The sequence below is a fragment of the Daktulosphaira vitifoliae genome, unplaced genomic scaffold (assembly GCF_025091365.1).
Source record: "Daktulosphaira vitifoliae isolate Bord-2020 unplaced genomic scaffold, ASM2509136v1 Scaffold_1, whole genome shotgun sequence".
NCBI lineage: Eukaryota > Metazoa > Arthropoda > Insecta > Hemiptera > Phylloxeridae > Daktulosphaira > Daktulosphaira vitifoliae.
The window spans coordinates 73,345,984-73,357,773 of NW_026099572.1; the positions used below are offsets into that span (position 1 = coordinate 73,345,984).

Below are 11,790 nucleotides of genomic sequence, written 5' to 3' on the forward strand. Positions count from 1 at the left end.
GTTCAAACAAATTGGAAATCTGCATGATACACAACAAGCGTGTCACCATATTGAAGTATGTTTGCTTGATTATTCATTATAAGGTTGTAACAGAAAGCATTCATTAAACCGCATTGTCGACATTTCACAGGAATGCTCCGTTTAACTTTCGCACTTAATTAATTCTTTACCTTTCTAGAAGCAAATGTTCAAACGAAGGGAAAATCTGATGACAAAACTCATTTATGCATAGCGAAAAAACAGTTTTAAAAACACTTGTCAGCGGTTATCAGACAAAAAATTGCATTCTCGGAGAGATAAAAATTCTAGGAATGTGTAATAGTTTATAAAACTTTTTTTATTGATATTTTGCCAGAATCTAAAGCTTCGTCAAAAACTAGGCATTATGTTTTCATTACTTTCTTTTAAAATGGTATTTTGTACTACTCTTTTAGTTACATTACTTTAGTTCTATAAATACTTATATTATTTTTTAGAAAAAAAAACATTACAAAAATGTAATTAGACTTTCATTTATAAATTGTTAGTTTCACTTTTTGAAGTAAGAAATACTAAAATAATATTTTTTGTTTTACTGTGTGCAAGGAATTACTCCTTACTAAAAGAATTACTCTTAAAGGAGCCTGTGTTAAATTAATAATTATAATTCTAAGCTATTATTGCTTCGAAAATCTCAGGAAAAACTATTTATTTATTTTTTATACGAAAATCACATCCTTTGTTTTATATTTTATTCTTTTAGGTTTTGCATTAAAAATCTCTATTAGATAATTCAACTTAGATCCCCGTTCAAAATTTGCTTATTTTTTATCTTAACCCACTGACGTTTAGGCAATAATATTTTAACCTATTATTTACTTCAGAGCATTGCATAGTTTTCATAAAAACCATGTATATTCATTCATAATATTATTGTATAGCACGTTCCATGCGTAAATCCAGAAATTCATCTTGATTTCTGTAGGTTAAATTAATAGCTTGGTTTCATTTTATTTATATTTTTTAGATTGTAAATAGAGACTAATATTCCAGTTATGATTTGAATTTACATATTTTTAAACTTAAAGTTTCATGTGTAATAAGATATAATAAAAATATATCCATTTATATAGAGAAACATTAATAAAATTCACTCTTGTCTTAATAATCTAAACACAATGTATTTTATTTTACGAAAATGAATCTTGTGTATTAGAAGAATTCCACATAAATGTATTAATTAATATTTAATTTTATTTTTAATTATAAAAAAATTTATTTTGTGATATTAAGTCAACAATAATCCAAAATAATGTTTAAGGTAAAATCTAAAGAGTAAAAACTAAAAAAGCCTTAATCAGCATTACTGTTTGAATAATAACAGTCAAGTAAGTTAATATACTACAATCGAATCTTTTTTCTGCGTTTTCTTTTACTTTAGCAGTGGTGGTCATAAAATTAACTTTCACCTGGCGCACATGTCTATTGCGGGTGTTCAAATACGGTGCGGCTGTAGTTAAGATAATAGAAATTTCAATGGAACTTCACTAGCACCAACGGTCTTAATTTCTTTTGCTTTTTTTATATTCTTTTCGAGCGAGACGACGTAATTACGCGTGAGCCTCATTTCAATTCGGGACGCATTTACGCCGACTTAAAACTTTTTTTATATTCGCAATAGTCAAATAAATAAACTTTTGTAAAGTTCCTGTGACCTAAAGTATGTACCGTGGATTGTCGAGTGCATAAACGGCTGTAACACAACCAAAGGCAAGACATCATGATAAATTTCCAACAGTCAAATGTATACAATTAAACGAATGAACTAATGAAGAGATTTTATTATTGAACAATATTTTTGAGGAGTTAATGAAAAATTGTATTATTATACCTTAAAATGTTTTAATTTAATAATACGTACAATTTTCTGCGGTAATATAAGTAAATAAAATAAAAATAATATTTATGTTAAAGAATAAATATGATATCTTATTTTAAATTATAATAAAAAAAACCAGAACAGTGGGGTCGCGGTACAGTGGAGACGTGTCATAGTTGGGTCCAGTATAGATTTAATCTGACAGTGATTAATATCACTATCATACGAAACGCTTCGATTCAAATCTGTATATGGTGTTTAATTCTAAGAAATTATTGCATAATTACAAAAGCAACATCAATTTCTATTTCCTTAATTATATCCAGATTAGTAATTTTTAGATTCAAAAATATAATATAGAATTTTTATAATTAATTGTTTTCAAATTATTATTGATTTTTAATATGTTAAAAGTTATAGCAATTTTAAGTAAAAAAAATTGAAAACATTTTGAAAATTAGCGATTTTTAAATTTGTAATTTTTTTAGAGGTTTCCGTCATTTACGGGGAACGAGGGGATTTTTTTCAATTTTTGAGGGTAATGTCTTCGACTAGATACGATTTGTGATCTTTTGACATATCGTTGAAAGAAATCGGTTCAGTGAGAGCTAAGAAAAAGTGGTAACAGACACAAAAAAAAAAAAAAAAAAAAACACACATCTTAGTAAAACCAATACCTTCTCAGCTTCGCATCGAAGCTAAAATGAAAAAAATGACAAAATTTACCGATTTTAAAAATTGTAATTTTTTTGGTAATTGACCCCAATTTACGAGGGACGTAAGAAATCTTTTCCTTTTTATGGTTAATGTCTTCAACTAGATACAATTTGTGATCTTTTGACATATTGTTCATCAAAATGTGTCCAGTGAGAACTGAGAAAAAGTGGCAACAGACACGAAAAAAAAAACACATCATGGTAAAATTAATACCTTCTTAGCTTCGCATCGAAGCTAATAGTAGTGATTCTATGGATACATCCAGCAAAAAAGGTATAACTTTATATTGTCAATTTTTCAAGAGAAGCATAACAGAATTCAAATTTTAATTCTAATTCTATTTTTTATTGTTATTTTGAAAAATCATTATACCTATTGGGTAATATAAATACATTTTTGAATTAAAAAAAAAAAAAACATTCATAACCCTTTATATACGACTTCATTTGTCGGAAATCATCATCTTGAGAAATGATAAAATTGTTAGTTTATAACATCTTATTTATAGCTAGACATATTATTTCGTCTTCTTAGTTAATAGAGAAAACGATTATCTATCAGAATACAGACGTATCTCAAAAACAACAATAATGGAGTTAAGACCTTTCTCACTGTATGTTTCGATATAACTATTTTTTACGAACAACTGTTCTTTAACACAATAATTGTACCATAATATCAACAAAACTCAATCATCATTTTGTATTACAACCATTTATTAAAAAAAAAGTACATTGAATAGACATAGGAAATATGCCATTACCAAGGATAATAAATAAATAGGTAATAAGATTTCTAAATCGTTTTAAAGTTTGTGAATGTCAAAAAATTTAATTTGTACATTTTAATTAAAGAAAAATCCATGAACTTTTTGAAATAAAAACTAAGTTATAATAGTATATTTAATTAAAATCAATATTATGATTGTTTAGTTTGTCAATAGAGTACTTCAATATCGATTTTATTATTCGTATCGCAGATAGCAATTTTAAAATAATGTTACAATAACATATATTAACGGCGAATTAAAAAAAAAAATGTTATCCGAGATAGAAAAAATACTTATATTGTATTGCAGTTTTACGTTTTCGTATTATTAAAGATGTAAAAACAATTTTTTGAAAAAAAGTTCTTATATCACTGTAACATAAATATGTAAAAAAAACTATGTATACATAAATTCAATTTTTAAATATATTTTTTTAAACATCGGACTATGGTTATCTAGGTAGCTAGTATAATGCATGATTTTATTAATAACCAAATTAATTCTGTATAAAAGTAAAAAATAAGATAAAAGTTTGATATCCATTACTTCAATGACAGCCAGGGTCACAAAAAATGTGTTATAGTTCTCATGGATTATGTAAAATAAAATGGTAATTTAATCCAAATTATTATAATTTGTTGTTTTCAAGCGAATGAAATTAATTATAGAATTTTATCATACAGAGTGATTGTTCAACTATGTCTCATGCAATAATTTTAAAACCATAAAACAATATAATTATTCTTTTTAAAAGTAAATAGTATATTAGGTTCTATAATCAAAAAAAAATATTGTTTTATCTTTTCTTTTTCCCTTTAAATTGTATCAAGTGTACATGTTTTAACTGAAATACTTAAGTTCGACACTATTTTAAATAGATGACAGGGGGATAAAACTAATTTTTTTTGAAAACTATATAATGTAGTATACCATAAACTTAAAAAAAAAAAATTATATTATATTTCATATTTGTAAAGTTATTACGTAATTCATAGTTAAACAAACGTACGGGCGTGGTGATTCCGCATATTCTGTAGTAGGATGTGATGAAATAGACAAAGAAATGTTTTTAGAGAGGCTGGATAATGTAATGCAATGATTGCCTGGTAATAAGCATACGGTGATAGGTAGAGATATGAATGGACATGTGTATAATGGAAGAAAAGGATATGAAAGAGTACATTGAGGGTATGATTATAATGGAAAGAATGAGGTTGGAGAAAGAATCCTGGATTTCACAGAATTGTATGACCTTACTTTGGTTAATAGATATTGTAGAAAGAGGAAAGAACATTATATAACTTATAAGAGTGGGAGTATGGGATCACAGATTAATTATTTCATTTGGAAAAGGGACAATATAAAGTGATTAAAACATTTTTCAGTTATCCCAGGCGAGAGAATATAAATACAAAACTTATACTGGTGGTGTTGTGGGAAAAGAGTATATAAGAATAGAAAGACCATATCCATAATACCATACCAATAGGAGGAGTAACGATAACCTGGTAGTGGAAATTGAAAGGGAAAAAAGAAAAAGAGTTACTAAAGACAGCAAAAAAGAGGAAGGTATGAAATGTCGAGGGAGACATAAATGATGTGTGTGAATAGATTTGCTAGTTGTGTAAAAAATACTACAAAGGTGATTATCGATGAGAGTAGGAGTAGAATGCTAAGAAAGTACAAAAACTTGTTTAAAGAAACTAAGTGTGCGATAAGTACAGCAAAGTTTAAGAGGTCTAATAAATTAGGCTAGGAACAAAGGAGGTGAAAAAGTATTCTATAGCCTGTCAAAAATAATAGAAAAACGGACTAAAGATTATCAATATGTAAGGTGTATAAAAGGTTATGATAGAGGGCGCTAATGCGTAATAATGATGTTAAAAAAAGGCAGAAAGAGTATTTTGAAAAATTACTGAGGCAACTAATAGAAAAGTTTAGGGTAAAGAAGAAAAAAATTGTGCATGGTATTTATATATTTGGTGAAAGCGTATGATAGAGTACCGAGAGAGGTTTTAAAGTGGGCATTAATGAAAAAAGGAGTCCAAAAAGATACATTAATAATCATATGATATGTATGATAGCACTTGTACCAGAGTAAAAAAGTGTGAGCGAAGTGACAGAAGATTTTAGGGTAAAAGTAGTAGTGCACTGAGCTTCTGTTCTAAGCCCTTACTTATTTTCTGTAATGATGGATGAAATTACTAGAGAAATATATGGAGAGGTATCTTTGTGCATGTAGTTAACTGACGATATAGTATTAATAGGAGAAAATAAGGATGAAGTTTATCAAAGGCTAGAAGTGTAGAGATCAGCTATTAAAGGAAATAAATTAAGAATATATAAGAGTAAAACAAAATATATAAAGTATGAGTTTGAAAAAAGAGAACATGAGATAGGTAAAATGAGAAGATCAGTGACAATAAACGAGAACGCGATAGGGGAAATGGAAAGTTTTAAGTATTTAGGATCAGTTGTGCAAAAGAAGGGTGGTATTGGCGAGGATGTAAGACACAGAAATATGTGAGGGTGGCGAAGTGAAGAGAAGCGTCTGGTGTGTTATGCGAATGAAGCTGAAAGGTAAGTTCTCTATGACTGTAGTAAGATCAGCTGTGATGTATCATTCAGAGTCTTAGACGGTTGACAAAAAAATAGAGTAATGATTATAATGTTTAGAAAGTTGAGAGGATTGACTAGAGAACATAGGATAAGAAACAAACATATAAGAGAGAGTATAGGTCTAACGTCAATCGAAGATGATATGAGAGAAAATAGATTTAAATGGTTATGAAAAGAGAGGAATCGGAAGCTGTAAGAGTTATGGAAATGAATGTTGAAGAATAAGAGGTAGAAGAAGACCAAAAAAGAGATAAGGCCCTTAATTGAAGGGTTATTATTGAATGCGGTATGGAAACGGCTGATTTCTGCGTAAATGTAGGTGATTGTATCAAGTGGGAATTTAGAATAATGGTGATCTATTGCAAGTAGTTGTGATAAAGGCGAGGAAAAAAAGAAGAAAAAGAATGTTAACATATTAATATAAAAAACTTATAATACTTTTTATTATTTCCATTCTATTTCTGTTTAAAATTTGTTAACTTTTACGGTTACGATTTCAAAAGATTTCTTATTAATAAATAACAAAAGTATACACCAATTTCTTTATCTTAAAAAATAGTTTTACATAGAACATTTTTCAGCGATTTTTAATAAAATCATTAACAATCGTCAATTTAATTATTTTTCATGTTATTGGAATTGTATCGAATTACAATCTATCAATTTACACTCATAAAATGTTTAATATAGTAGTGAATTTTATTATTTTCCTACGTGATTTCCATATATTATGATTTATTTAATATATGGCTTAACTGTTATCTGTTTATATTCTACATAGAAGTATTTATTAAAGCAGTTATTTAATTTTACACTTAATATCACTTTCAATATAATGACATTTTTATTTTTACACGGTCTCTCATGCTCCACGCTTCATGCACACTTTCCCAATTATAATGATAATATATAGTATAATATAATACATAATGATAACGGTTCTTTTGACACAGTTATTGCTTAAATGAGACTCACGTATATCTCTTTTTTAATGGTTCTTGATATAGAAGTGTCGTGTTACTATAGCTTCAAAACAAGACTGCATCTTTACACATAAAAAAGTTAACATATTAAATATTCATAATATACAACTATCTGTTTATTAACATTCATGATTTTCAACTTTGTCATTTATTTTGTAATAAACCAAAAGACATAGTAATGTTTTAAAATGTATATTAAAAAAATCACGCTCATCATTGTTATTTACCATACGTAGATTTTCTTATCTCAGTTATAATTCATTATTTATTATTTTTAAGGAACTAATGTTTTTATCTATTTTTTAATTTGATTTAATAATAATAGTAAACTGAACTACATCTAAAATAATCACTAGTATAAATTGACCTAAATTACATCACATTAGGAGTTTATGAGTTGTTGAATTCTATTAAATAAATAATATTTTTTATGTATCACAAAAATTTATTTTCATTTATACTGTAAATTAAAATTAATATATTCCTTAATTTATGAGTAATAAGTTGATAAGATATTTGACTTTAATTTTATTACTACTTTAATTAGTTAATTTGTTTGCATTATTTTTCATATTAACATATTTGAGAGTATAAAATTGAACAATTTTACTAAATTCTTATTAGCAACAGATTTGACTCGATATGGCTAACTATACTATGAATGCTATGAAAAACGACGTAAAATTTAAAAAAAGAAATCTGAATAAAAAATTGTCCATTGTTACACAATTTTATGATATGTTGAAAATAATAAGATTTGAAAATTCCAGAATGATTACTGGATTTATTTTTTTGCGTATTGTATGATATTCTATATTCAATACTCTTGGGCGTCCTAACCCGACACAGCCAAAAATGTCTCTGGCGAGTATCGGCCAATAAACCTTTTTTTATTTTTTACTCTCTTGGTTTTATTTGTGTCGTAGACAGGGGAATAACACGAAGGGTTAGTAGAACAAACAGCTAATATAACTGCCGTCTGGAAAATTCAATATCAAACGATGGTGTTATTATTATTTGTTTGTTCTTATATTGTTAAAAATAAAAAATAATAAAGGTCTTTATATTTTAACTGTCCGTTTATTTCTACTGTATTAATTTTGGATGTACCAAAAAAATTTTTTGTCCTGTTTAGTGTAGAAATAATAATATTACACCTAGTCATAATCATAATTGGGTTTATTCGTTGCATTTTAGATCGCCTTGTGACGTTGACTTCAAATTCTATATTAATACCACACGTGAGATACATAAGTGAACAGCTATAGAAGGTTTAGGCAAAATGAGATGGTTATGTACAATCCGATTAATTGAGAATTACAGATCAGCAAACACCATCCGTATTAGAAAGGTATTCACTGTGCAGACATAACACATTTAATTATATTATTCAATTAATTTCTAAACCCTTTTATACGTGTTTATATCCTTTATGTAATCCTTATCAGGTTATTCTTACGTAACTATAAAGTCAATTCAGAGTTATTTTGAGATCTTTTATCTAAATTTTTTGAAATTAGGCAGTAATAGGCAATAATAATTAAGCAAATAGTTTTAAGAAACTTTAACCAACGTTATTAAAATAATTTCAAATAATTTTCAATGAAATATATTTTCTTAAGACATTTTTATCCAACTAATAATGGCTAATATAAAATTATTTTATCAATTAAATTGAAACTAAAATTTAAAAGGTGTCAAAATAAAGATTTTTTTTTTTATTTGAAAGTTTCAATAAATTAAAAAAATTGTTATTAAAATATTATAGTGTACTTAGTAATGGATTTAGTCTCGTTTCAAAGTTTACAAATTATATGTAAAATTATATTAATCAGTCTTATAATCATTATTTAAATAATTTTTTTTTTCATTATTATTATTTAAGCAAATCAATTATGTTAGCTATTAGTAGGGATAATTAGAAATAATAGTGCTGTATTCAGTCAAAGAGGTCTAAAGAACTAATTTCCTCACGGTCAAGGTAACTTAATATTTTAGATAAAAAATCACCTAAATAATATCACAACAGTTTTTTTTTTGTTAACCCCCCATTAAAATATCCTGTTTGAGAAAATGAATCTTAGATTAATTACGTCGATGAAACAATTATTCAAGAGTTAGGTTTTTTGTTTTTGATAGGTTTAAACTTATAAATATGAAAATTAAACATGACATTAAAAATACATACAAATTGTTTATCTAAAAATCAATCGATGATTAGTTTAATAAAAAAATTTAAATGATTGAAAAATATTTCTAATAAACTAAATAAATATTTAATGATTATAAAAATATATGTAGACAAACACGATTTTATCAATAGAGAGTAAATTGAAAAATTGTAAATCAACTTTAAAACATGACATAACATAATTTATACATAAGTTTAATGTAATTATAATAATTATTGTAAGGAAATTTCTTGTAAACCATTCTCATTACTTATGACAAATGTTTTATTTTAATATTACAAACCATTTACATAGCACTGATGAAATTCCGTTTTACTATAAGACATATTTGAGTTTCAATCAATATTATTAAAATTGATATTTTCAGTAAATTTGCATATTTCATTTATTGACTGATTTTTATAGACCTCCTAAATAAAATATTTTATAATAATTTTTAAATAACAACAACATTATCATATAAATATTAACTACCTTATTAATTGAAATTTTTTTTAGTTTGACTTTTTGTAAGTCAGCTACAGTAATCACAGGTCTTCCGTAATCGATTATGGTTCGGGACATTTTTGATGAATTTTTTATAATATTATTTTTTGATATAGTTATGAATGAAAGAGCATCTTGGTCAAGAGGTGGTGGAGGAGGTGGTAATTTTGAATTCATTAACTCAGAGGTAAGCTTAAGCTTAACTAAAGATATTATTTTAAATAATTATAAATAATAGTTTATAAAAGTTAAAGTATTTTTACCACTATAATTTTTTGTTATATCCAATATTTTATCAATCATTTCTCTGTTTTCCAACAATTGATCTAATATTTTTTCGTTTTCTTTTTTCATTTCATTTATAAGTACTTCAAAGTTAGTGTGACAACGACATTGGATAGGGTTATTGTCGCTCACGTAATAGTTTCGATGTTTTGTTTGTAAAACACGTACAATGGTCAATATCATCTGAATAAAAATTACACGATTAATTATATATATATACACAAAGTGATTAATTTGTATGAACCACTTAATTATTAGAAAAATAACAATATTCATAATTTTTTTAATGGTTTCTTTTAGTTCTATTTATCAATCAAAAAGTATTTTTTATGCTCATCTCTAATACCTTATAAGAGTGTCAACTTTATATTTTTTTAATGGCAACACGTATAATTAACTAATTAATTTATTAGATAAAGATCAATTTAAAAAAATGACCGTTCAATAGCAACGTTTGTACCAATATTTCAGAAGTTATTAGGATTTTCATACCAAAGTAGGAGTAAGAGTGAGGCCAAGAAATGTCTAGTTATAAAAATTGTAGCACCCATGACTCCATCTCCAGTCAGTCATTATTTTAAATTGTTAAAAACTTCCGACATACTGGTCAAAAAGTTGTAATCGATTAGTAATTTTCTTAATAATATCTAATAAATAAGTTATTATACACGATGTCATTTGATAAAATAAAATTGACATCCTTATAAGGTATCCTTAAAAATACTTCACGATTGATAAATCGAGGAAAGTATGTAAATAAATAAAAGCAAAAAAGAATTTCCATTTTTAGATTCAATAATTAGTTTATGAGAAAATAATAACCTTGTATATACATATTTTAAGAATACCAAATTTTAAAAATGATATTTAAATAATATATTTAGAATATTTATTTCAATCAAAATAAATTGCACTCCATAAAAATAAAATGTTAAATGTCAATTGAAATGTAAAAATATTATTTTAATTTTTTTCATTAAATTATGTGGTTCACGATTAAAGAATGACTCTATATATATCAATATAATAAATTATAGGAATGTTTTTGTAAGAAAGAAATTATGATCTAAGCTTTGCTCTAACGTAGTCTTTCACGTTACTTTCAAACCATTTTATCAAAAATATAAATATTACATTTAAATTATGAATAAAAAGAGTTATATTAGTGTATTACAACCATAATAGATTTTAGAGAAAATTACTTTATAATTTTTTTACTAGTTAATAAATAAAGAAATATTTTACTTTTTTTAATAATAGTAAAAAAAACCAAGCACAGGGGGGTCGCGGCACAGTGGTGACGTGGCATAGTTGGATCAAGTATAATGATATCTGACAGTGATTAAAATCACTATCAAAAAAAAAACGCTTCGATGCAAATCTTTAGATAGTGTTTAATTTTAAAAAATTGGTGGATTATTCCAAAAGCTTCATAAACTGCTAGTTCCTTATTAATATCCTGATTAAGACAAAGTATGTCGAATAAAAAAGAGATTATTAGAAAATAGTATTTCCCATAAAAAAATTATATTGATCAATACATTTTTCAAAAAGTTATAGCATAATAAAGTTAAAAATGTAAAAAAAAAAATTGAGAATTTTCACACAATAATAGCATTTGGTAGCCATTTTCACCTTGAAGATAAAATAAAGTCCGAAATTTTTTTTTTCCATGATAAAGTATATTACATTAGCTTTAATTTAAGATATATATAAAAGTGTCAGACTTTCCGGAACACTTTCAAAATTTAAGTTGAAAAAGTCAATTTTTTGTGAAAAAGTTGTCATTTTGAATCCCCCCCTGTAGGCAGGTAAAAAGTCAGATTTATAAAAAAAATATACCAAATGATAGGTAAAGACATCATGCATCTACAAAAAAAA

General features: G+C 25.8%; 4 protein-coding genes across 5 annotated transcripts in view; 2 read left to right on the forward strand and 2 right to left on the reverse strand.

Annotated features, from left to right (window-relative positions):
• Positions 1-8,299, forward strand: part of LOC126894522 (carbonic anhydrase-related protein 10) — a 66,787-nt gene extending 58,488 nt beyond the window's left edge. The window contains exon 13 of the mRNA XM_050665589.1: positions 8,144-8,299. The gene's annotated coding sequence lies outside the window, so the exon portion shown is untranslated. The remainder of the gene's footprint in view (positions 1-8,143) is intronic.
• LOC126894519 (V-type proton ATPase catalytic subunit A) overlaps positions 1-11,790 on the reverse strand; it is a 256,069-nt gene that overhangs the window by 120,690 nt on the left and 123,589 nt on the right. The window lies entirely within an intron of this gene.
• LOC126894524 (uncharacterized) overlaps positions 9,435-11,790 on the reverse strand; it is a 63,152-nt gene continuing 60,796 nt past the window's right edge. The window contains exons 3-5 of the mRNA XM_050665596.1: positions 9,888-10,092; positions 9,613-9,827; positions 9,435-9,548 (exon numbers count right to left, since the gene is read on the reverse strand). Of these exons, the coding sequence (XP_050521553.1) occupies positions 9,474-9,548; positions 9,613-9,827; positions 9,888-10,092 (495 nt within the window). The 3' untranslated portion in view covers positions 9,435-9,473. The remainder of the gene's footprint in view (positions 9,549-9,612; positions 9,828-9,887; positions 10,093-11,790) is intronic.
• LOC126894516 (dymeclin) overlaps positions 9,759-11,790 on the forward strand; it is a 13,765-nt gene continuing 11,733 nt past the window's right edge. The window contains exon 1 of the mRNA XM_050665577.1: positions 9,759-9,811. The gene's annotated coding sequence lies outside the window, so the exon portion shown is untranslated. The remainder of the gene's footprint in view (positions 9,812-11,790) is intronic.